The following is a 27,550-nucleotide window of genomic DNA, read 5'->3' on the forward strand; positions in this document are numbered from 1 at the left end:
AGGAGACATAAAGCAGACCGTTATTCAGATCATGTCACGGTAAATCACGGTGAAACACTCAATCTCGAGCTCTTACTCGACTCAGATGCCAGCCGGCGAAGGGATTCCTCTTTTCGTGCCAGATTCTCAGTTTCGTCAGCTTCCCAAGATCCGGAAGCTCGATCTGACAAATGATAATGAACAAATGATATGCAGATTAGATGGTTTGAACTGCTGAAATGCATTAAGTATGACAATCCATACTGCAACAAATGCATTGTCCTGTCCCTGAAAATATTTGAAAACAAATATTAAACATATTAAAATACCTTTCGTAGTTTGGTCATTTTTATCCAAAACACAAATTTTTCCTCCAAAACACCAGATTTACCATGAATTTTTCCAGCTGGTTTCAAGTCAGCTCAACTGACCAAATTTTAAGTTGAAATGTCTCATTATAAAAGTGAAAACAACTTAAAATACGAAGAGTAAGAGTAAGACTTCAATAGAAACTGAGACTAAACAAAATCAAACAAGAATTATAAACCTGACTTTATGCAATGTTCAGATTTCTGTTTCTGGAAATGTATGCAAAATTTGCATATTTAATAAACTGAGTCTATTTTTATTTGTGTACACTTACAATAAAAACAAAACATTGTGCTGTTGTAAAATACAGTAAATTAAAAGTTCTTCTGCTCTTTCTCTGTTGTGCCGGTTAGCAAACAACATTGCATTACCACATGCACGGTGTCGAATACATGTACACCCCTAATATATAGTTTTCGCCATTTGGTCCAACACCAATTTTTACTCCAAAACAGCAGATTTACCATGAACTTGTCCAGCTGGCCCTGCTCAAAGTTATCAGTTTTGTTGTCGAGTTTCATCTCATCGGACTTGCCCTTCTCCCCGTATATCTGGAGTAAGATGGAGGCGTCTGTTCCTGCGCCTGCAAGATCTGACGTCCAAATCCACAGGGACCAGGGATGTTCTGAGGGGCAGAGATTTAACGTTTAACCTCACAAACCTATAACCTCTTTCACTCTCGCGTCAAGAGCGATACTCACTTTTCTGCCTCTTTTGCCTGAGCGAGACCATTTCATAGAGTTCTCTCTCGATGAGTCCATCGCCCTCGTTCTCATCCAGCCATTTAGAGCAGGGGAACGTCTGTTCGATGCCAGTGAACGGACAGAAGACCACCACCTACAACACAACAGACACAGACAAATGAAGCATTTAAATGCGTTTTAATGCAGCGTTACGCTTTGTTTGTGGTGCAGATCCACGTACTCATCACCAGTGGTGTGTGTGGCTCATTACAAGTAACTTGAGTTACGTAATCAGATTACTTTTCAAGTAACTAGTAAAGTAATGCATTACTTTTAAAATTTACAACAAAATATCTGAGTTACTTTTTCAAATAAATATAATATTCAGTTTGTAGTCATATACAATTTCACCGCTTATGGTGTACTCTTAAATGTCTTGTGCAAAACGAGAGTTTAGAGTTGCTCAACGCTTTTAAAGATATGGACTGAAACTGAAATCTACGGACGCAAATAGTAAAATAAACACTTAAAAAGTGGTTTCTTTCCACTGGTCTGAAAGAAGACTTGTTATGGAAGCAAAATAGTGCATAAAAACATTGTTTTTCCTGCGTGTCTCACTTTAATAATCTCAACAGAAGATGTTTCTCAAAGCACAAAGACCATCCATGTGCTGTGTGTACGTGATGTTTAGCACACTAGTTTCATGTTTACAAACTCGGGTCATTTTGACCCGAAAGGTTTTTATTTTTTTATTTTTTTATTGAGTGTTCATCGGAGGGGTCCAAGACACACATGACTTGTGTCGCACTTGAACCACGAATACACACAAAAAAATGTAATGGATTCGAGGAGTTTTGGGGTTGAAATTTAAAAAAGTAACAAATTCTTCCGTCGCGGGTCAATTTGACCCCATTAGGAATGAAAGGAATGCGAGAAATGCTTCAGTAAACATAGAAAAACCTAAAAATGCTCAAAATTCTAATTAAAAATGCTAAAATTTTACCAAATTTTTTTTTATAATGTCTACATGTGCATCTGAATGCACACTGAAGAGAAACTGGCTTTAGGATTCAGAGGAACCGCTCATTTGCTCCATATAGAGCCATCTAGAGTCATGAAATATGTTATATTATTATTTTCACACAGCAAAGAGGTCGGCAAAGACACACAATGTAAGATATTTAGAGCTGAATTAAAAGGGTTATGCATGAAATTGTGAGTTATTTTGAATTTAAGTTGAAAGAATGTGAGGAATGTGCTTAAATTATTATTAATTTATTATTTATTGATCAAATCTAGTAATTTAAAGGTAAATAAAATAAAAAATAACAAAAAAAAAATCGAAGAGAAAAAATATTATCAAAATGAAATAAGCTTTCTGGAAGAAAAAAATGAAGTAGGTTACACTTTATTTGAAGGAGTCGTCGTTACAGTGTAATTATATATTTAAGTACTGATTAATATTAATTAAATACATGTGCTTACTATAGGGTTAGGGTAGGATTAGGGTTTGGTTGAGAGTTAGTTGCATGTAATTATGCATAATTTACTGTTATTACTATAATAAGTACATGTAACATATGTAACAAGGACACTGTATATAAAGTGTGACCGTTACGTGTAATTTCAGGGCTTCAGGTCATTTTGACCAGCGAGGGAAAGATGTGTTAAAAAGTGCGAGGGAAGGATGAAGGCTAACATCGGTTGTGTTTGTGCATTGCTTTGTTGCATGAACTTGCATTGTTTTAAACGACAAACTGAAATGTTTTCTCTGATAATCATCAGTTTCAGCTGAGAAACACAGAGGTTACGAGGTGAAACGAGACCTTGTCGCAGTACCAGCCGGGACTGACCCCTCCGTTATCGTGACCGATGGTGACCCGACTGAGAGGACTGAGCAGCGCCGCGATCTCCACGTTAAAGATGTCAGTGAGCCCGCGCTCAAACGTTCCTCCCTCCAGGAAAACCTTCCCGCTGTTCTTCATGCCTTTGGAGCCGTGCATGATCACGTGGATTTTAGAGTTGGTTCCCGCACCTCGGATCTTCCCTGTCACCACCTGAACGTTGTACACGATCCCTGCAAACACACAGTCCAGTCTGAGAGTCTAAGAGCTTACTTAACAACCAGTCCTGCTCATCATCAGCCTCCTCTGCTCAACAAGGCTGCATTTATTAGATCAAAAATACAGTAAAATTATGAAATATTATTACAATTTAAATCATCTGTTTCCTATGTGAATATATAGTAAAGTGTAATTTATTCCTGTGATCAAAGCTGAATGTTCAGCATCATTACTCCAGTCTTCAGTGTCACATGATCCTTCAGAAATCACTCTAATATGATGATTTGATGCTCAAGAAACATTTGATTATTTTCAGTGTTCATATTTCTGTGGAAACTGTGATACATTTAATTTTTCAGGATTCTTTGAATAGAAAGTTCAAAAGAACAACATTTATCTGAAATATATTTTTTTTGTAACATACTACATTTTACTGTCACTTTTGATAATGCATTAAAGAAACATGATTATTATCAATGTTCATATTTTAGTGGAAACCGTGATGCATTTTATTTTTCAGCATTCTTTGATGAATAGAAAGTTCAAAAGAACAGCGTTTGTTTGATGTAGGAATCCTTGTTTCATTTTAAATGTCTTTGTCACTTTTGATCAATTGAATGCATTCTTACTAAATAAAAGTATTTTTTTTAACCTTACTTATCCTAAACTTCCTAAATTTCCTGATAAATATGAACATTGATAATAATCATAAATGTTTCATCATATTAGAATGATTTCTGAAGGATCATGTGACACTTGTAACGGTCACCAGCTGGAGTGCCCATGAGAGCCACCAGAGGGCACTCCACACCAGACTATTGTCACTCTCACAAACTACATTTCCCAGAACTCACTGCCCGGACTCATCATCATTGATTGCATTCACCTGTATCTTATTACCCTGTTAGTCTCAGCCTATTTATACCTTGTACACTCATTCATTCCCTGTGAAATCTTGTTTTAGTGTCACACTGCAATTCCGAGCATTCTCCTGGTTTTCTTGTCTCTTGGTTTTGGATTTCTTGCCCTGTTCCCTGGATTACTCTTTTGCCTCTGCCCCCTGCCTGTTTGTTTGTTTGTTTGTTTGTTTGTACGGACTGCCTGCCTGTGTTTGACCTTGCCTGTTCTTTGGATTACCCCTTAAATAAATCTGCATTTGGATTCTCCACCTTCGTGTCTTGGAGCAGTTCGTGACAACACTGAAGACTGGAGTAATGATGCTGAAAATTCAGCTTTGATCACAGGAATAAATTACTCTTTACTATATATTCACATAGAAAACAGATGATTTACATTATAATAATAATAATAATATTTCACTGTTTTCCAGTATTTTTGATCAGATTTGGTTAGACTTCTTTCAGACATAAAAAGTCAAACTTTTGACAGGTAGTGTATATAGATGCAATTTACTAAAGCATTGATGTCCTCGATTCAAACATCACACTGACTACATCCTCAGTATTTGATGCTGATGTTGGTTTTCTGAGCAGATTTTATAAAACTTGCTCATTGGAGAAGCGGTATGGTTTACCGGTGGGTTGACTCCCTCCAACCAGAATATCTCTCTGGATCTTTCCATCGTCTTCATCGATGGCAAACCAGCGGCTGATGGGAAACTCGTACATGGCTTTGTTTCCCAAATCATCCAGTATGACCTGAAATAAAAGCGAGCGCCATCAGCAGTGCGGGTTTCATTGCAGTGATATATGGTGTCTATGTGCATATCTATCCATCTATCTGCAGGCCGAGGCTCTCGTCAGAAGGAAAGCCAATCCGGTAGAGTAGTGTGGTGTTTCCTTTCAGCGTGGATAAGGTGACTAGAATTACCTCATCCGGAGAGATGCCATGTGAGGTGGAGCGAATGCAAATCATCCACTACCAACCCAGATGATGTCTCGAATATAATGACAAGATCGATCTTTTAGCCTGTGCCATTTTCAGTAGGAAAAAGCTTCACTGAACATTATCTTGATATGAAACAAAGTCTCAGCTTTCAAATTCTGTCAGTTTTATATGGAAGCTCGTTTCCACCACAAAATAGAAAATAAAAAAGGTAAACTGTGACCTGTATCTTAAAATTCTGACTTTTTATCTCAGAATTTTGTGATATAACGTTGCAATTGCGAGTTGTAAAGTCAGAATTGCGTATTATAAACTCGCAATTATGACTTTCTAACTAAATTGGGAGCTCACAATTGCTTTATAACACACAATTGGGAGATATAAAGTCAGAATTGCGAGTTGCGAGATATAAAGTCAGAATTGCGAGTTGCGAGATATAAAGTCAGAATTGTGAGATATAAAGTCAGAATTGCAAGTTATAAAGTCAGAATTGCGAGATATAAAGTCAGAATTGCGAGATATAAAGTGAGAATTGCGAGATATTAAAGTCAGAATTGTGAGATATTAAAGTCAGAATTGCAAGTTATAAAGTCAGAATTGCGAGATATAAAGTCAGAATTGCGAGATATAAAGTCAGAATTGCGAGATTTAAAGTCAGAATTGCGAGATATAAAGTCAGAATTGCGAGATTTAAAGTCAGAATTGTGAGATATTAAAGTCAGAATTGCAAGTTATACAGTCAGAATTGCGAGATATAAAGTCAGAATTGTGAGATATTAAAGTCAGAATTGCGAGATATAAAGTCAGAATTGCGAGATTTAAAGTCAGAATTGCGAGATATAAAGTCAGAATTGCAAGATATAAAGTCAGAATTGCGAGATATAAAGTCAGAATTGCGAGATTTAAAGTCAGAATTGCGAGATATAAAGTCAGAATTGCGAGATATAAAGTCAGAATTGCGAGATTTAAAGTCAGAATTGCGAGATTTAAAGTCAGAATTGCGAGATATAAAGTCAGAATTGCGTGATATAAAGTCAGAATTGCGAGATATAAAGTCAGAATTGTGAGATATTAAAGTCAGAATTGCAAGTTATAAAGTCAGAATTGCGAGATATAAAGTCAGAATTGTGAGATATTAAAGTCAGAATTGCAAGTTATAAAGTCAGAATTGCGAGATATAAAGTCAGAATTGCGAGATATAAAGTCAGAATTGTGAGATATTAAAGTCAGAATTGCAAGTTATAAAGTCAGAATTGCGAGATATAAAGTCAGAATTGCGAGATATAAAGTCAGAATTGCGAGATATAAAGTCAGAATTGCGAGATTTAAAGTCAGAATTGCGAGATTTAAAGTCAGAATTGCGAGATTTAAAGTCAGAATTGCGAGATATAAAGTCAGAATTGCGAGATACTGTATAAAGTCAGAATTGCGAGATATAAAGTCAGAATTTAAAGATGTAAACATGCAATTGTTAGATTAAAAGCTGCAATTATCTCGTAAAATGTTTTATTCTGTGGCGGAAACTAGCTTTCTGTCACGGTTACCGTTGGTTTCTGCACTACATTACTCAAGATTCCCTCTAGCACACCTGCACTCACTCTCAGGATCATTAATCACCCGCACCTGTTCCCAATCATTAACCTCATCAGTCAACGCATAAAACATTCCCTGTGATTTCAGTCTGGGTCAAGCCTCCAACAGGAACAGACCATAATCCGTTGTCTCCGTTTCCTCTGACACATCCAGACTTCAAGCTGTAATGTATACTTACCTGAAACACTCACCTTTATGTCATTGTTGTGCTGTCTTCAGAAATCCTGTCTGAGTCCATGCTGCCTGAGATCCTGTGTTCCTTTGAGTTTCCAGTGTTTCAACTGAGTTTGTCTGATTGCCGATCTGCATCTGAAAGAGAAGAGACAAAGATTACTGAACTGAGATTGCCTGACGTCAACTGATCCAAAGTGAAAGTGCTTACCTGCTTTTCACCCCACAACGAGTTTCCTTCACGACTTCTGCACTTAAATTGAGTGAATACTCACCTCGCACTCTGATCATCTGTAAATAAAGCTGTGTTTGATTCACTTACCTCTGTCTCCTGGTCTGTATCCTGACAGAAGGCTTGACCGTACTGCAATGGATCCAACACAGCCCGCAGACCGCGCTTCCGCGAATACCAATGAATTCACTATGTTTGACCAGAATGGTAGAACTTTGGAGGAATTTGCTAAAGTTTACCTTAACCTTTACCAGGCTGGGAACTGGGATGAGGAATTCCTTCAACAGGAGTTCTGGACCGGATTGAATGATCCACTCGCCCAGATGCTGCTGCTGGATGATCTCGAACTACCTCTCATCAAACTCATTGACCGCACGCTGTGGGTGTGTGGTTCATCACTCACTGTGGAAGACATCCAGTCTGATCTCCACGTCCAATCTGCTTCCCTCATCAACGCAACAAAACCCAGGCATCCAGTCAGCCCAAACCTGCCCGAAAAGGTAACGGTCCTTCACCGCTCCGGACCCATAGCGGAGATCACCTGGCCTAGGTCACGAAAGCTGGTTTCAAACAGTGCTGATCTGACGTCCAAGTTATTTGACCCCGCTTTAATGTCAGTCCGGGGAGCTCGCAGATCTGCTCTACGTTTCACCAAATCCACCAAACCAGTCCTCTGCCCAGTCAAGCCTGCACTTCACGCCAGTCCAGCCGAGCCTGCGCTTCACGCCAGTCCAGCCGAGCCTGCGCTTCACGCCAGTCCAGCCGAGACTGAGAGCGTCATGCCCGCCGAGACTGAGAGCGTCATGCCCCCAGAGCCAGTTGTCGGCCCAGATGAGCCGAGTCCAGTTCCGAGTCCAGTTCCGAGTCCAGTTCCGAGTCCAGTTCCGAGTCCAGTTCCGAGTCCAGTTCCGAGTCCAGTTCCGAGTCCAGTTCCGAGTCCAGTTCCGAGTCCAGTTCCGAGTCCAGTTCCGAGTCCAGTTCCGAGTCCAGTTCCGAGTCCAGTTCCGAGTCCAGTTCCGAGTCCAGTTCCGAGTCCAGTTCCGAGTCCAGTTCCGAGTCCAGTTCCGAGTCCAGTTCCGAGTCCAGTTCCGAGTCCAGTCCTCGAGCAAGAGCCAGAGCCAGTCCTCGAGCAAGAGCCAGAGCCAGTCCTCGAGCAAGAGCCAGAGCCAGTCCTCGAGCAAGAGCCAGAGCCAGTCCTCGAGCAAGAGCCAGAGCCAGTCCTCGAGCAAGAGCCAGAGCCAGTCCTCGAGCAAGAGCCAGAGCCAGTCCTCGAGCAAGAGCCAGAGCCAGTTGTCGGCCCAGATGAGCCGAGTCCAGTTCCGAGTCCAGTTCCGAGTCCAGTTCCGAGTCCAGTTCCGAGTCCAGTTCCGAGTCCAGTTCCGAGTCCAGTTCCGAGTCCAGTTCCGAGTCCAGTTCCGAGTCCAGTTCCGAGTCCAGTTCCGGAGCAAGAGCCAGCCGTCGGCCCAGAAGTTCCGAGTCCAGTTCCGAGTCCAGTCCTCGAGCAAGAGCCAGAGCCAGTCCTCGAGCAAGAGCCAGAGCCAGTCCTCGAGCAAGAGCCAGAGCCAGTCCTCGAGCAAGAGCCAGAGCCAGTCCTCGAGCAAGAGCCAGAGCCAGTCCTCGAGCAAGAGCCAGAGCCAGTCCTCGAGCAAGAGCCAGAGCCAGTCCTCGAGCAAGAGCCAGAGCCAGTCCTCGAGCAAGAGCCAGAGCCAGTTGTCGGCCCAGATGAGCCGAGTCCAGTTCCGAGTCCAGTTCCGGAGCAAGAGCCAGTCTTCAAGCAAGAGCCAGAGCCAGAGCCAGCCTACGAGCAAGAGCCAGTGCCAGTCTTCCCAAAAGCTCTTTCTTCGCCGCTGGTCTCACCCAGCTTAAAGCCCTCTTCGCCGCTGATCCTGCACAGCCCCGAGCTGCCTTCGTCGCTGGTCCTATCCAGCCTAGAGCTGCTTTCTCCCCCTGCCTCATCTAGCCATGTATCAAAACCTGACAAGTTCTCCATTAAAATTTTGGGGGGGCGCAGTATACCTGCTAGGGGGACCGCGGAGGTCTTTACGACAAGGTTCCCAGTGTCACCATGGCAACCTGAAAAAATATCTCCACCATGGCCACCTGAAGAAATATCTCCACCATGGCCACCTGAAGAAATATCTCCACCATGGCCACCCGAAGGGTCCTCACCACCATGGCCACCCGAAGGGTCCTCACCACCATGGCCACCCGAAGGGTCCTCACCACCATGGCCACCCGAAGGGTCCTCACCACCATGGCCACCCGAAGGGTCCTCACCGCCATGGCCACCCGAAGGGTCACCTCTGCCCTGTACTCCCGAGGGTCCGACAGCTCCGCCCTGGACACCCGAGGGTCCGACAGCTCCGCCCTGGCCACGCCCACAGCCTGCTCCGCCCTGGTCCCCTGACCAGCCTGCTCCGCCTGGACCGTCCTGGAATCTAGGATGCCCACCCTCCCACCCCTTTGGATGTTATACGGCGCGAGGACGCGCCTTCGGAGAGGGGGGGGTACTGTCACGGTTACCGTTGGTTTCTGCACTACATTACTCAAGATTCCCTCTAGCACACCTGCACTCACTCTCAGGATCATTAATCACCCGCACCTGTTCCCAATCATTAACCTCATCAGTCAACGCATAAAACATTCCCTGTGATTTCAGTCTGGGTCAAGCCTCCAACAGGAACAGACCATAATCCGTTGTCTCCGTTTCCTCTGACACATCCAGACTTCAAGCTGTAATGTATACTTACCTGAAACACTCACCTTTATGTCATTGTTGTGCTGTCTTCAGAAATCCTGTCTGAGTCCATGCTGCCTGAGATCCTGTGTTCCTTTGAGTTTCCAGTGTTTCAACTGAGTTTGTCTGATTGCCGATCTGCATCTGAAAGAGAAGAGACAAAGATTACTGAACTGAGATTGCCTGACGTCAACTGATCCAAAGTGAAAGTGCTTACCTGCTTTTCACCCCACAACGAGTTTCCTTCACGACTTCTGCACTTAAATTGAGTGAATACTCACCTCGCACTCTGATCATCTGTAAATAAAGCTGTGTTTGATTCACTTACCTCTGTCTCCTGGTCTGTATCCTGACACTTTCATAGTTTTATTACTAAATTGAGTGAATAAATGTGTGTTTAATGTGTGTGACAGAAGAACCGATCATCTCTTCCTCTTTACTACTAATTACAGCAGCAAATAAACATGAACATCAGAAGGAATGAGGAAAGATACAGAACAACTTCCTGAACTCAATCATGTCTCCTATAATCCATCAATCAGTGTTTCAACCGCAGAAAGAGGTCAATAAAACGTCACATTACCTCAGAAAAGACATCAGTGTCCATAAACTCCAGTCAGCTAGAAATAACTCTAGAGGAGCGTTTGATTCATATATGCACTCTATTACACATTCATTTATTTGACTTAACCTGTTCTTTTAATGTTTGAATAAATCATGAAAACAGGTTATATTTCCAAAAATGAATTATAGTAAAAACAATTGTAATTAAAACACCGTCTTATATGCAATTGAAATGTTTGTATACAAATCAGTTAATTTTAACCATTAGTTGAGATTTTTTCCTTGAGAGATATTGACACACTGTATCAGATATATATTCAAATGAATCGATACTGAGTCGAATCGGAATCAGAATCAAATCATGGGATGTGTGTGAGTTCTCAGCCCTGTGTGTGTGTGCGAGTTTATCACAGCAAACGGCCGTATTATATTCTAAATGCTTTTGCTGAGATTTGACCTTCTCCACGAACCATCCAGCCGAGGAGCCCTTGTTGTTGTGTCCGATGGTGATCTTCCTCACTCGGCCCAGGTTCGGAGCATCGATGGTAAACTTGTCCTCGGTTCCTCTCTCAAAGTTGTTCTTATCATTGGAGTCGAGTCTTCTCTCACCTTCGGGAAATATGAACACCAGATAATAATGCAACCGAATATTACATCACAGATAAAGTTTCGCTTAGTCTAGAGACGAAGGGAATTAGTGAGGAAACCATGAGACACAACAATTCAAAAGTAAGGAAAGTATAGATATTTAAATAAAAATAATGAATACTTTTATTCAGCAAGGACGCATTAAATTGATCAAAAGTGACAGTAAATACATTTATAATGTTACAAAAGATTCTGTTTAAAATAAATGCTGTTTTTTTTTACTTTCTATTCGTCAAAGAATCCTGAAAATTTTTTATATCTCACAGTTTCCGCAAAAATATAATAATAATCATAAATGTGTCTTGCGCATCAAATCATCATATTAGAGTGATTTCTGAAGGATCATGTGACACTGAAGACTGGAGTAATGATGCTGAACATTCAGCTTTGATCACAGGAATAAATTACACTGTATTTTTGATCAAATAAATGCAGCCTTGGTGAGACTCTTTCAGAAACATAATTATTCCCAACTTTTAACTGGTAATGTATATAAAAATTATTTTTTCTTTTGTATTTCTTTATTTACATATTGTTTACGCCTGTTGAGATTCACTTTTAATGACATAGAAACTGTCCAACTACATCCCAGTTTCCTCTTACCTGTGTCTCCATTTTCACCAAAAATATTGAGGAAAACATCAGCATCCGTCCCGCTGCCTTTCACATCAGACGTGAACACACTCACAACATATTTATTATCTGCAAAAAAAGCACAATAAAGACACTTTATGAAACTCACTCTACTTTTTTACTTAGTATTTTTGTCTTGTTTCCAGTCTAAATATCTACAAATTCTGTAGTTTGCTTTTTTTAAGCAAAAACTCTTAATTTTGATTGATTTCCCCAGAAAAATGGAGACATAATATCTTTTTTTTTTTATTGTTTTTATTAGTAAATGCATCTTGATTTGAGAATTGATTAGATATTTGGACTGGAAACAAGACAAAAATACTAAGTAAGAAAAGCATTTTTGCAGTGTAGAGTTCATTTCACAGCGTTGATATAAGAGTCATGTTTAGTGATTGTGATCATGTTTGCCTGTGACAGCCGGTTTATGTGTTTCACTGATTTAATCCCCATCGCCTGTTGTCTTGTTAATTACTGTGTTCTGAGTTCATTTGTCCCAGCTGTGTCCAGTTTCCCTGATCTCTGTGTGTTTCAGTCTGTCTCATCTCTGTTCTAGGCTCACTGCAAAAATGCTTTTCTTACTTAGTATTAGTCTTGCTTCCAGTCCAAATATAAAAAAATTCTTAAATCAAGAAGCATTTACAAGATGAGTAAAATGACATTAGATATGTTTTGTTTTCCAGGGGGAATAATCAAAATTAAGAGAGTTTTTGCTTAAAAAAGCTAAATGATCTGCCAATCGGGTCAGAAAAATAATGTTAATTCAAACAGAAACAATATTATTTTTCTGACCCCATTTGCAGATCATTTAGCTTGTTTTAAGCAAAAACTCTCTTAATTTTGATTTATTTCCCCAGAAAACAGGACATAATATCTTATGGTATTTTACTACTGAAGTAAATGCATCTTGATTTAAGATTTTTTTAATATTTGGACTGGAAACAAGACAAAAATACTAAGTAAGAAAAGCGTTCTGTTCCTGTTATTTGGTTTTGTAAAGATTTGAGTTAGTTTGAAACTAAAGGCATCCTGAAGTGTGATGTAAGAGGTCTCGCCTCACATTTGGGCATGTCCATGGGGTCGGGGCTGCCCAGGAGGTCTCGCACGAACAGCCCGTCGCCCTCGGCCCGGCTCAGCCAGTTGTTACAGGCGAAGTAGAAGCGTAAGTGTGGCCGGTTCATGTCTGTGACCACGACCCGGTCCAGATACCAGCTGGCGTTCAGGCCCGTGTTATCATGTTCAATCCTGAATAACGGCACAGAACGGACTGACAATCAACACCACACTGTTTTAATTGTGTTCTTACTTTTTCCTGTAAAAAATAAATCAATATATATTTGCAGGAGAAGAAGCAAAATGACTGAAGATATTAAGTAGGGATGCACCAATATGAAAATTTTGGCTGATACCGATAACAAATAATTCTTTATATTTGAAAGCCGATAACCGATATATATTGGCCGATAAATCTAAATCCAATTTTTTTTTTATAATTTCTGAGAGCATGATTACAAAAACAAAAGTCTCACCATTAAAAGCCATAAGCACACAATTATAATGTTCTCATAATAATCTTATGTAGCCGATATGACACGTTGCACTGAACTGTATTTTACTTTTTTGAAGTGATTCAATCATATTTCAAGCAATTCAAAACCCTCATGTTGAACAGTGCGCATCTGAAGAGTCTCAGCTGAAGGAAATAATACATTATTTATCGGCTTTAATATACCGGCCACATTTACTTATCGGGCCGATAACGATAACGTTATAACCGAACATATATCGGCTAATACCGATATGGTGGCCGATATATCGTGCATCCCTAATATTAAGTCTCGTTTAATGAGAAAATGCATCAAAATGAAGAGAGTTTGTGTTTAAAACAAGAACAAATATCTGACAATTGAGTCAGAAAAATAATCTTGTTTTCCCTTTGAATTAAGATTATTTTTCTGACTCCATTGACTCCGTCTTAATATCTTCAGTCATTTCTCTTCTCCAGTAAATGTTTCTTGATTTAAGAATGTTTAGATATTTGTGCTGGAAAAGGCAGAGTCACTTTTAAAGTGAAGGCACAATTAATATTTATCTACAACATTAATTTCACGTATTTAAGCAGAAGGCTTTAGATCAAAGGCTTTTAAGATCAGGAGAAATGAATTCACTGAAGTCTGTCCAAACTTTGGACTAGTAATGTACAAAACATTTGGTATTTATTATTGGATTATTTATTTACATTTAGCATTTATTATTGGATTCATATTTATCTTCAATAATAAATGCAGTTATTGCTGACCTCAAATTACAGTAAAACTGATCAACTTACCTAATTTTCTTCAAAGGTCCGACATTGTGTGTTTTTATCCGGAAGACGTCGGTTTTGTTTTTTTCAAAAGCAGTTCGATTCCTGTAATAAATATCAATGCAAACAATAACCGAACATTTCATTTCTTGTAAATAAGGTGTTAATATGAAACCATAATAATACACTAATAATGTTTTATGATACAATGGTGTAAATCTAAATTATTGAAGAAGAACAATCTTGTCCATCGTAAGCATCAAGTGGTTGTGCACTGAATAAATGCACACCGTGTAAAAACAGTGTTTGAAACTCACAAATGCTTCATATATTAAATGTCTTTAGTAAACTTACAGAGTCACGATACATTTCAGAAAATAGATGATATCTAGCACCCAATATATCATGTATTTGCTGATGGGACATATTGTAAACACACATATTCAGTAAATGAGCTTTGGCTAATTATGTATTTCATGTGACATAAACTGCAAAGAAATGTTGTCGTGCTTACTATTTCTGTATAATATCTAAACATTCTTAAATCAAGATATATTTACTGGAGAAGCAAAATGACTGAAGATATTAAGACTGAAAAATGTATCAAAATGAAGTGAGTTTGTGCTTAAAACAGTGGAGTCAGAAAATTATAAATTATCAAATGGAAAACATTATATTTCTGACTCCATTGGCAGATATTTGTTCTTTTTAAACCCTGTTGTTCTTCGTGTGGCGGTCAAAAATGGCCAATTTATTATTATTATTATTATTTCAGTGACTATTTTTTAGTTCGATAATGTTTTTTTATTTCATATTTCATATTTTTAGGGAATTTTATCAATTATATTTATGCAGTAGTTATAACCCTTTTATTCACTTTTTGAGCATAGAAGTGAAAACGAAAATTCCAACTTAAACTATCATTAATATTGAGTGCTTTGGAAATATATATTTTCCAAAACAAATTTTACTCTAAAACTGTGAGAAAATTAAAGCCATAAATTTGTTCCAAACTTTATCTAAAAAAATGAGCTTTCAGTGAGATGTAGTTCGGCTGCAGTTCCAAACGCTTCCACTAGAGGAAATTCATCTTCCATTCGTTTCCAATGCGCACATTTTAACCTGTTTGAATCCATGATTTTTTTGTGCATTCACAAAGCAAGTGCCAAAACCTCTACCAAGTCTTGTGCCATTCCGATGAAGTAAAAAATGTAAAAAAATCTAAATGTTTTGGTCAAAAATAAGCACCATATTTTGATACATTGTTCAGAAAACAAGACTTAAAGCTTCTCGAGTAAATGTGTATCTTGATTTAAGAATGTTTCGATATTTGCACTGTAAAACAAGGCAAAAATACAGAGTAAGAACATCATATTTGCAGTGTGAGTCCAGCTAGATTATCAGTTTGAATGATGTGTGTCTGGAAACAGAATAGTAAAGTGCTGTGGTGTTTGGTCTCTACAGCACAATGCTATACATTTCCACAATCTGATCCACACGAGTCCATCATAGTGATGATGTACAGCACATGCATATTGTAGCCCTTCATTATGAGGAGCAATAGACCTCCTGATAAGCCTTTTCTGCTGTCGAATCGGAAATATTGGTCCTTGATGAAAGGTTCTAGAATATCATGTGCACAAGTTCAGAGTAAAGGTCACAACGGCAGCGACTCAAATACCTCTTCTCTGTGCTGTGGATTCAGGGAAAGACAGAGTGACGGTGTTACATTTCATCAGAAAAAATAACTTTAAATACAAGAGCAAACAACGAGGCTGCGGCTACCAGGCATTTCATTTATTATTAACAGAGATGATTATGAATCAAGTTTCAGGTCAGTAGTGTTGACTCACTTGCTGGCCAGGTGCAGTTTGGGAGTGATGCCATATTCCCCGAACAGCGTGACAAACACATTGGCGTCTGTACCTGCGCCATTAACGTCTCCAGTGATGGTCACCACCTCATACACTGTCATTCGATTGAGCACAGAAAGAATGAGTAAGAGATCCAGTGCATTATTAATGAGGAGGATATTCACACTTGAGTGAATAACAGTGTGAAACGCCCTGATGAACAGTGACTACGGTCAAATCAAGCCATGATAACCCATATTAAAACTAGGGATGCACCAATATGAAGATTGTGGCCGATAACCGATAATTCTTTATATTTGAGAGCCGATAACCGATATAATGGCCGATAAATCTAGATCCAAATTTTGGCCGATATCGACAACTGATAAATCTTTATATTTGAAATCCAATAACCGATATAATGGCCGATAAATCTAAATTCAAATTTTGGTAGATACAGATAACCAATAAATCTTTATATTTGAAAGCAGATAACCGATATATTGGTCGATAAATCTAAATCCAAACTTTGTTCGATACCGATAAATCTTTATATTTGAAAGTCAATAACTGATATATTGACAGATAAATTTAAATCCAAATTTTGGCCGATACCAATAACCGATAAATGTTTATATTTGAAAGCCGATAACCGATATATAAGAGGCAATAAATCTAAATTCAAATTTTGGCCGATACCGATAACCAATAAATCTTTATATTTGAAAGCCAATAACCGATATCTTGGCAGATAAATCTAGATCCAAATTTTGGTAGATACAGATAACCAATAAATCTTTATATTTGAAAGCTGATAACCAATATATTGACAGATAAATGTAAATCCAAATTTTGGCCGATACCAATAACCAATAAATCTTTATATTTGAAAGCCAATAACCGATATCTTGGCAGATAAATCTAGATCCAAATTTTGGCCGATATCGACAACCAATAAATCTATATAGTTGAAAGCCGATAACCGATATATTGGCCGATAAATCTAAATCCAATTTTTTTTTTTTTTTTGAGAGCCTGATTACAAAAACTTCTTGAAAAGTCAAAAAGACAAAGACTTCTTGTCTCACTATTAAAAGTCATGTCCCAAACACACAATTATAATGTTCTCATTATAATTTTATGTAGCCGATATGACACATGTTGCATTTCACTGTATTTTCCTTTTTTGAAGTGATTCCAATCATATTTCAAGCAATTCATAACCATCATGTTGAACAGTGCGCATCTGAAGAGTCTCAGCTGAAGGAAATAATACATTATTTATCGGCTTTAATATATCGGCCACTTTTTCTTATCGGGACGATAATACTCAAAAACAAACGTATATCGGCCGATACCGATATGTTGGCCGATATATCGTGCATCTCTACAGAATATGAATCGCAGCATTATAAGGAGTGCATGTTCAGTGGTCAAAATATCATTGAAATCTCCTTAGCTAACAAAAAGAACATTTCCAGTGTTCCCATTCAGTTAAAATGTTTTAAATGGTTTTCCTGGTTATGTGAACGCCATGGAAACGTTCCATTTGATCATTCTTCAAACATTAAAACATTTCAGACTTAATGGGAATGTCAGAACATATCTTTTCATTAGTTGAACAGTACACCACACTACGTTACGAGCAGAAAACACGATGTTTAATAATGTTTGACTCGTCTTACCTTTCTTCTTGTGGTACTCGTCCTCATAGTTCTCCACTTTCTCAGGCTCATAGTTCCTCAGCTCGTTCTCGTAGATCTCCACATAATCAACGTTTTTGGATTTCTTCTTCTTGCCTTTCCCCTTCTTGCCCTCGTCGTCGCTCTCGCCGCTTCCCTTCTTGCTCTTCTTCTTCTTCTTCTTCTTCTGGGAGTCTTCGTCGTCCTCCTCCTCTTCTGGGTCCGTTTCTTCTTTCTTCTTCTTCTTCTTCCCCCCCTCATCTTTGGACTTCTTGTCTTTGGATCCCATGATGCCCTCGACAGGGTTCTTCTCCTTTCTGTCTTTGGTCACTTGAACGACATCCGGAAGGTTCTTGCGTTTGTTCTTCGACTCGTGTTCATCTTCATCTTCCTCGCTGCTGCTCTTCACCTCCTCATCCTTTGATTTAGAGCTTTTCTTCTTCTTCTTCTTCTTCTTCTTCTTTTCTGGCTCTTTGCGGCTCTTCCTCACCTCGGATGCATCGCTGACCGGTTCTGTGTCCTCAGCGTGTTTCTGTTTCTTCTTAGTGGCACAATCTGGACCGCTGATCTTACCTTTCCTTCTCGACTTTGATTTCTTCTCCTCTCCGTCATCGTTCTCCCCCTCTTCTTCGGTTTCTTGTGCCTGCCGTGTTTTTTTCTCCTTCGAGGGCATCTTTAATTTATTTACTACAGTGTAACTTTAACTGTTGACTGTGAAAGAGGACGAGTGTGACCTGTGATGATCGGTGGATCTGCCAGGTGAAGATCTCGAGTCGATGGGGCTTTTCCCTTTCTCTGATGACAGCCGACCTCATTAAACATGACACAACATCATCATGTGACTGAGGGGAGAGTAAACAATCAAACATGAGCTGTCACTCAAACTGCTCAGTCATACATCTAACGGTAACACTTTACAATAAGGTTCATTAGTTCATAAGGTTCAACAAGGTTCACTAGTTAACATTAGGTCATGTTTGTGTTCACTATGTTGTTCTGCCATGTAATAGCCGGTGATAAACTCAAATACTACATCAATTATGAAGCGAGTTCAATTCTCACATTATAGTTAGGCTATTATATGCTTTAGCAAAATAAAGAAGAATCAGAAAAAAGGGCTAAAATAAATATTATTACAAAGCAGCTTCACAGCAATAAACAGATTCAATAATGCAAATTTCATCAAATATGAGAAATTCAATTCTGCCGTGAAGGAGTTCAATGTTGATTCAATGCTGTTCAATAACAGTGTGAAGTTCATCTGTAACGCAAGATAATGCTTTTTGCACTTCGTATACGGTCTCATCTTCTCTTAATGCCTTTAGTAACTAACATGAACAATGAGCAATTAATTTGTTACAGTGTTTATTCATCTTTGTTAATGTTAGTTGATAAAAATACAGCTGTTCATTGTTTGCTCATGTTAGTTCACAGTGCATTAACTAATGTTAACAAATACAACCTTTGATTTTGATAATGTATTAGTAAATGTTGAAATTAAAATTAACCAAGATTAATAAATGCTGTAGGAGTATTGTTCATTCTTAGTTCATGTTAAGTTATGTTAACTATTGAACCTTATTGGAAAGTGTTGCACATCTAACAATATTCAAAAACATGTTATTTTAGTTAGTTGCCAAGCCCCCGTTTCTAATTTAAGTTTAAAGTTGAATAAGCTGAAAATAACTAAACTGAAACTGAAATCAAAATAATAGACACTAAATGGACATATAAAAAAACTAATAATAATAATTACTGAAATTAAAGTAATTAATAATTAAAGTAGTTTAGAACTGAAGCTAAAATATAAAAAAAACTAAAGCCTTTAAACACACACACACACACACACACACACACACACACACACACACACACACACACAACACAACACAACACAACAACGACGACATTACTAAACATTAAATTAAAAATAATATGAAAACAGAAAATATAAAAACGAATAAAAAATATTAATAAATAAAGAAATACTATATTGATGGTACGAAATAATACTCAAGCTCAGACTAGCTTTACCAACTTATTTACACAACAATAAGAACATTAATAAAATGGAAATAAAGAGCTGAAGTTGTTAGGATCAATTAAAAGTTGATCTCATCTGCGCAATTTGATTGAACAGGGTGATTGTTTTAGAGATAGGCCTATAAACCAGCATCACAGAATTCATCAAAATTACTTACTGATAATACGATAATAATTACTTTTTTTTTTTTTTTTAATTGAAAACATTATATAAACAGTCACAATATAAAACGAATAAACAAAACAAAACAAAACAAAAAGAGACAGGGGTATAATTAATCAGAAAAAAAAATTACATATTAAAGGAAAAGATTAAAAGATTTACATATTTCAATTGTTTTTAAAGCCTTCTTGTTACATGAGTCAGAGATAGTCCCAAAGTAAACGATAATAATTACTGACGTTTGTTTCCCCTCCGCTCGTGACATCACTTCCGGTCTCTAAAGACAGCAGAAAGAAAGAGTTTCTCAGTTTATGCGTGAGTGAGTGCAGGACGTTCAGATAAAGATGTAAAGCAGAAAAACGTTTTAATTATTTAATTGATTCTAGCAATGCTGGTTTGCGGCCAGATGATGGAGACACTCGAACAGGTAAAACTGCTCAAGATAGTTTGTTTAGACTTTCATATCTTACAAACTATTCATTTGAAGCGCACTAACTCTGGCTTTGGTTCTCTGGTACATGAGGCTTTTGTTCTGCGACATGTGAAACTAAAGAAAAGATCCTCAAATAAATGATAAACAGCAGCATCTTCATCTTCAGTTGCTCTTCAACTTTTCCCATTTACACTCCTGATTATTTACAGGATAATAAGACTCTTTATCATCCAAAGAGACTTTAAAATTAAACACAGAGTATCAGAATCATTATAAGGATAAACTTTTTATAAAGGTGAAAAACAGAAAACACGTTTTAATTATTTGCTTATTGATTTATTCATGAAATGTTAGATGTTCTGGACACTCATTCTGTCCGTTTTTACTGACATGCGTAAAGGAGTAAAACAACAACAACTAATGATTAGTGTGACTTCAATGCATTTCAACATTATATTTTAATAGTTCAATTGCATCAAAAACTTGACCAGCAGAACATCAACCAGAACACAGACAAATGATAATCCTTTTTCATACTTATAAAGACAGGCTACATGTAATCTATGAATCCTCTAGCCTTAAAGGTGCTCTAAGTGATGTCACGCGTTTTTTAGGCCGAAACATTTTTTGTCACATCATCCAGCTTCTCCTCTCTATCCGCTCGCTGCCTGTCCCCTGAACACACTGTAAAGACACGCGGTCTCTGTAGACAGCCCAGCCTCCACAAACGACAACAAAAACAAACTGGCCCAGCCTGGACCACGAAGCATAACAAACAGTGTTCCAGCCAATCACCGACAAGAATGATTTGGGGGTGGGGGGGTTAGTGCCCGTGCACGTGAAGGCGGGAGGAGGGGGGGGGGGGAGGGAGGGAGGGAGGGGGGAGGGGGGGCATAAAGAGGGAAGTTAGCTAGAGGAGAGATGTCCTAGACAACGACTAACGTTAGAATTATATTCTCTTGAATTTTGATATGGCCGACACGCGACCAAAGAGACGACGCTCCGATGAACAAATAGCAAAGAAGAGGGAAAAGGAGAAGGAACGCGCATAGTCCCGAATTTACGGAAAAGCCTTCAACTCGTTCATGACTGTTTCAGGAAGCACGGGAGGGAGGGGAGGGGAGGGGCCGGGATGAGGAGGAGGGAGGGTCGAGCTAGCCTCTGTTTTGTTTGACAATACTTTGAACGTCAACAAGAAGTGACGTCACCCAACATCGCTTAGAGCAGCTTTAAAAAAAACAAAACTGCATTTCTGCGGAAGAACATTGTTTTGGTTGTGCTTCGGCTCTGCCGATGAATATGAGAGAGAGAGAGAGAGATTATTATCCTGCTGCTCATAAAACATTCACTAATATGTTTAAGAGATATAACCAGTTTCTCAAACTGACTAGCTGAAGACTTTACTGTATCTTTAATAAACACGCTCCGTGAGAATAAACTCCAGCACAACAACCTTAATGAGAGATGCATATGAGTTTATCTGTTCAATAAAACACCTAAGACAAAAACACGTTTTGCAAGAATTGATTATGTATTTACTCATTATTTACATTCTTTTAAATCTTGAAGAAAAAGTTACATAGTGCAAATTTAAAAGGAAAAAAAAAGTACCATTTATCAAATCTAACAAAATACATGTTGATTATGGTTATTGTTTTTCTTTGCTTTCTGATTTGAGATCAGTTCAGAAATCACCAACGAGAATGGCCAAAGCAGATAAACAGCTGATCTTGACTAAACTCTTCAGAGTAAAGGTTCTTTATCGACATCATGTGGTTCCATGGAAAACCCTCTTTTGGAACCTTGTGAATCTCATGTAATCAATACTGTATCTACTGTATTTTAATGAACACAGGAGAGCCGGACAGTGCAGCGGTCATATTTGTTTTGGTCTGTGTGATTGTAAACAAAGATTAAGTATAATTAGCAAACATTTCATGGGAACAGTTTCATCTCACGGGTTATGAAGCCTGTAAACGACATCCGTATCCTGAGTGTAAAGAATGTTTATTAAAGGATCAGAAGGACACGGAGGTTGGCAGATTCCTGGCCTGAAGCGCTGGGTGTGTGTGTGTGTGTGTGTGTGTGTGTCAGACGTCTGCTGATTCTCACACTGAACTCAATCACATTCGATTAGAAGTCTTCTCTGTTATCTAATAGTCTGAGCCTAAAACAACGATGAGACTGAGTGGGAAAAAGGCCCGTCAAACATGAACAAACATCACGACCAGAAACAACAAATCACAGAGCAGCTTCACAAACCAAAACCTTGCGACTTTCTCAGAGGAATCTTTTCATTCAGTGATTATTCTGTGATTTCTTTTAACAAAACATTTCATTATACATTATACAGATATTTCTGGATGGATTTTCCCAGCGAACAAGGAACGTTCTGAGAACTTTCTGGCAAGATTCTTTCAAAGTTAATAGAAAATTATCTGAAACATTTTAGTTGGATATTCGCCTAACATTTTTTAACTGTTACTACTAGTTTAAACATGTTTAAATGACTATCAAAAGTAACATTCCCTTAATGTTTAAATGTTACCTCAGAATGTTACATTCCCTTTAATGTTTAAATGTTACTATTTGCCTCAGAATGTTACATTGAAAAGTAACATTCCCTTAATGTTTGCAAACTGATAAAATGGAATGATTTCATTAGATTCACACAACAAAGAAACGTTTTTATTTTATTTTTTTAACTGTCTGTTTTGAATGTGTAGAGAACATTGGGAACGTCCGGACAGGTTTGTTCTCTGGGATCTGATTCCATGATCAGGTGATTCGCGTCTCACGCCAGAGCCAAACCGCACACACACCGTATTTATTTATCTGCGGTTTGGGAAGCAGGACGCACCGAGAAACTGGAAAGGTTTTTATGAAAACATCTTAACTAGGTTATTTCCTGCAGGGCTCGACTTCTGTTGATCTTGATGTGACTGATTTGAACTCTTCTGGAAAAACAAACACGTGTGTACTGTATGCTGGCAGAGAGAGAAGCTTTCACCGTCTAAACCGATCAAAAATATCCTTAAACTCGCACACATGAAGCCTCTAAAAGCAATGCCATAGAGGAACACAGTTTCACCTTCCTTTGAAAATAAATCTTGTTTATTGCCATCGATGGTTCGAACCACAAAAGATTATTTACAGTGGAAAAAGGTTTTTTAAATGTTCTTCATACTAAGAGAAAATGGTTTTGATCACTGAAAGGTTCTTTGGGGAACAAAAAATGGTTCTTCTACTGTATATATATATATGTGCATGCTCTCACCCTTTTTGAAGTTTACACGGAGATTATAACGTTTTCAAAAATGTTCAAAACTTGGACCTTGGAACCTATTTCAAAGTTTGCATTCTCGAGCACCAAAGTCGTGTAAATGAACGTCCAGAATGTGTTAAACGTTTCTGTTTTCTGTGAGAACGGTGTGTGTTAGCGCCCCTAAGTTAATAACTAATGATCTTTACAACGGAAGTGAATCAATCAAAACTAACTTTATCTGGACAATAACTTTATTCTAGATCTGCTGTAAAGCCTAAACAATCTCTGTTACTGTAATCTCCTGTTTTCACTGTAAAGCTGCTGTGAAACGTCTATATTGTTAAAGCGCTGTATAAATGAAGGAGACTTGACTTGACTTGACTTGACTTGACTATGGCATCGCAAAAAAAAAAAAAATTTTGGAACCATTATTTTTAAGTGTATTGTAAAGAACGTTAATAATCAGAAGAACCTGTTTTTCCACTATAAAGAACCTTTAGTGCAACGGAAAGATTCCATGTTCCATGTTAGAGGTTCTTCATGGAACCATCGATGCCGATAAATAACCGTTATTTTTAAGAGCATAAAGACTTAAAAAGTAACTTTATAGCTGATAAACTAATGGTTCGCTCGAATAAATAAATAATCAGATTCTGTGAAATGGATGTTAGAGGTTCTTCATGGAACCATCGACGCCAATACAGAACCTTTATTCATATAGTCTTAAAGAGTAACTTTATAGCTGATAAAATGATTCACTCCAATAAATTAATAATCAGTGAAATGGAGATTAAATTGCACTGGTTTCACTCGAGAAGCATCCTGCAGAGTTAAATGCTCTTCTCTTGGAAAGCCTCATTGGTGATGGTCATCTGTAAGCTCTGCTCTTTTGAGCCACTGTCTAAACTGTTGCGATCGGAGGATTGAGAAGGAGCTTCAGACAGACAGAGGTTTGATTGACAGGTGTCAGGGACTTCAGTGAGCTCTTTGAGTTCTCCAGACACAGCAAACGGAGAGTCTCCGGAGAAGATGGAGGACACACGCATTCCCTGTCCCTGCTGTCTCTGAGACTCAAGCCTGCAGAACAGACAATTGATGTTCTCGATGAGCTTGGAGAGCACGGCTTTACGCAGGAGAATATAGATCCAGGGATCCAGAATGGGATTGGTGGAGGCGAATCGGATTGCCAGCAGATCTGGGTTTCTATCCAGCCTTTTCTCCACCGGCGTCTTATAAAGCTGGTTGAGAAACACCTGGACCTAGAAACAAGAGTGACACTAAATTTTCAGTATGCATTTGACAAACATATTATTAAAACATTTTGCATGTGAATATGTGCAGTGGGGCCTTGAAGACAACGGATAAAAGTTATGATATCAGTAAATATGATCATCAATTAAATTCTTACAAATGTGCAATTAAATCGTACTTTACTATAAACATATTAAATGTTCATAATTTTGGGAGATTTTTTTTTAGAATTAAATGATTTTGCCCATTTTTACTGACATGCATCAAGGAATAAAAAAAATCATGATTAGAAACACCTGGACCTAAAAAAAGTGAACATTTTCAGTATCCATTTGACAAATATTATATTAAAACATTTTGCATGTGAATATGTGCAGGTCTTAAAGACAAATTAATAAACAGATAAAAGTTATGATGTAAGTAAATGTCATCATCCAGTTTAGTGATAATAAGAAATTAAAGTGTGCAATTAAAGCGTACTTTACTATAAAACATATTCATAATTTGGGAGATTTTTTTTTTAATAATGAAATGTTCTGGACATTAGTTTAGTCAATTTTTACTGAAATGCTTCAAGGAATAAAACATCATGATTAGAAGTATAGCATCAACACTGTATTTTTATAGTTTCACTGCATCAAAAGCCTGACCTTAGAAATGAAATTATGAACATCAATCTGAACACGTTAGAGGAGATCTGTTTTCCTTTAGTATGGCAAGTACCATTTATCAATTCTAACAAAATATATACTAATTATGGTTCTGTTTTCTGTACTTTGGGATTTGTGATTTCAAATGCCACCAACAAGAATTGATAAAGAAAGCGAAATACTGATCTTGACGAAACACTTAAATATTGTTTTTTTCTTTTTTCTTTTGCAGTGATGCCATAGAAGAAACAACCTTTCAGTCAGTTCTTAAAAGAACCATTTTTTCTTAGTGTGAAGAATATTTTATAATCTAAAGGGGGAAAAAAGGGTCCATGGATCATGTTAAATGCCGAACCTTTATTTTTAAGAATGCATGGTTTCATAAAAATCCTGTCATAGGTTTTTCATGAAACCATGCATTCTTAAAAATAAAGGTTTGGCTTTATGGTGGAAAAAGTTTTTTAGTTTTTTCTTGTAAGAACTGTTCACTGAAAGATTATTTAGGGAACCAAAACTGGTTCCTCTTTTGCATCGCTGTGAAACCCCCCTTTTGGAACCTTTATTTTACTTTATTGTAATATATTTGTATTGTGAGATGACACCGTGACCCAAGTCTATTTCATCATATTTATATTCCTTTAAGACTTTATCATCATCCTCTGTGATTCATTATAATGTGTAGCACAATGCAAAAAATAAAAAAAATAATAATAATAATCGCGACGCAGATCGTGAGAAAGCTCTTGTTCTGCCGATAACACAGTCATATATGAGGCAGGCAGCAGAACTGGAGAGATTAAGTTTACAAGTCAACTTATTCTCCTAAACCGAACCCTAGATACGCACTTTCATGAGATCAGATTGGATTCATTTTAATCAGTAGCACAATACAGAAAAATGAAACTGAAGGAAAACCACGACGCAGATCGTGAGAAAGTTCTTGTTTTGAACCCAATACTGTATTTCAAAATATTTATATTGTGAGATGACACCGTGACCCAAGACTATTTCAGCATAATTATATTCCTTTAAGACTTTATCATCATCCTCTTGTGATTCATTCTAATCGCACAATGCAGACTATATTGAAACTGAAGGAAAATCACGACGCAGATCGTGAGAAAGTTCTTGTTTTGCCGATAAGACGGTCATAGAAATGGAGAGATAAAGCAGACACAATGCGTTCCGAGAGCTTACAACGAGTGGAATGGAGCAAATGAGCACGACAGCAGATGTTGCGATGAGGAGAATCACCATCTGGATCTCCGCGCCTGCCAGGCGGCCGAAGCTGCGGGTCCTGCCGGGATCAGACGCTCGGAACGGGTCAGTGCCGAGAGACGTGCGCCGCACGAAGCTCCGGTGCATCTGGATGAGCGCGCCGCACACCAGCACGTTACAGATCACCGTGACCAGGATCAGGAGCGAGCTGAAGCCCGCGTACATGTAGGAGAACGCGGCATGCGTGCTGACATTGGTCCTCCAGTCGATAAAGCACCAGGTTTGAGGATACTGCATCTTAACCTCTCCGAAACCCGCGCTCGGGAGCGCGCAGAACATGATGTTTGATGCGTAAATGGCGAGAAGCGTCACTCCGGCGAGTTTCTTATTCGCGTAATCGTTGTAGAAGTACGCGTGGTTGATAGCGATGTATCTCTCGATGGACATGGCGCAGATTATGCTCAGCCCTGCCAGGGAGAAGAATAGCAAAACGAATCCGAAGTACTGGCACAGCGGGTCTCCATCAGGCCACGCGCCCTTCACATATGTAGCGATGGTCACTGGACTGGCGAGGACTGTTCCTAGAAGATCCGTGACAGCTAGACCGCAGACCAGTGTGTAGAAGGTGCTCTCCTTCTGCTCTCTCCTGGATTTGCAGAGCACGATGATGGCGATTATGTTACTGATGACCCCGAATATGAACATGATGGCGGGAATGGTGGGAATCCTGGGCTCGGTCCCGCGCGCCGCGGTGCTGTTCTGCGCGTCCATGTTCGGCTGGGATCCAGATATTAGAAGTTAAAGTTAAACATTTAGAAGTAATTCAACTGGGGTTCTGCTAAACTCTCAGCGCTTCTCTAGCTCTCATTTTCCAGGAATTGTAAATTCTGCTGTGGAGGGAATAAAGTCATGAGTGACTGAACCGCCCATACACTATACAGTATCACACACACACACACACACACACACACACACACACACACACACACACACACACACACACACACACACACACACACACACACACACACACACACACACACACACAACGGGACGCCCAAAACAACCAGCACGTCCCGTGCAATATTCTCACTGTAGAATCACAACAATTAATATCTGCTCTAAACATAAAAGCTAATTTCCCTAAAAGGGGATAATAATATTCAGTAATAT

General features: G+C 38.6%; 2 protein-coding genes across 2 annotated transcripts in view; both read right to left on the minus strand.

Annotated features, from left to right (window-relative positions):
* Positions 1-17,643, minus strand: part of loxhd1b (lipoxygenase homology PLAT domains 1b) — a gene marked incomplete at its 5' end in the record, with an annotated part of 66,382 nt that extends 48,739 nt beyond the window's left edge. The window contains 12 exons of the mRNA XM_081349827.1: positions 77-163; positions 813-973; positions 1,050-1,185; positions 2,858-3,108; positions 4,629-4,752; positions 10,694-10,845; positions 11,488-11,586; positions 12,575-12,759; positions 13,844-13,924; positions 15,501-15,512; positions 15,673-15,787; positions 17,358-17,643. Of these exons, the coding sequence (XP_081205953.1) occupies positions 77-163; positions 813-973; positions 1,050-1,185; positions 2,858-3,108; positions 4,629-4,752; positions 10,694-10,845; positions 11,488-11,586; positions 12,575-12,759; positions 13,844-13,924; positions 15,501-15,512; positions 15,673-15,787; positions 17,358-17,643 (1,689 nt within the window). The remainder of the gene's footprint in view (positions 1-76; positions 164-812; positions 974-1,049; positions 1,186-2,857; positions 3,109-4,628; positions 4,753-10,693; positions 10,846-11,487; positions 11,587-12,574; positions 12,760-13,843; positions 13,925-15,500; positions 15,513-15,672; positions 15,788-17,357) is intronic.
* Positions 17,644-24,088: 6,445 nt separating this feature from the next.
* Positions 24,089-27,148, minus strand: ptger4a (prostaglandin E receptor 4 (subtype EP4) a; the record flags this gene model as incomplete). The annotated part of the gene is made up of 2 exons (XM_081348556.1): positions 24,089-24,517; positions 26,357-27,148. The coding sequence occupies 2 exons, from the start codon at positions 27,146-27,148 to the stop codon at positions 24,089-24,091; spliced, it is 1,221 nt and encodes a 406-aa protein (XP_081204682.1).
* Between the last annotated feature and the right edge of the window lie 402 nt (positions 27,149-27,550).

Source organism: Scardinius erythrophthalmus, assembly GCF_964197995.2.
Source record: "Scardinius erythrophthalmus genome assembly, chromosome: 20".
NCBI lineage: Eukaryota > Metazoa > Chordata > Actinopteri > Cypriniformes > Leuciscidae > Scardinius > Scardinius erythrophthalmus.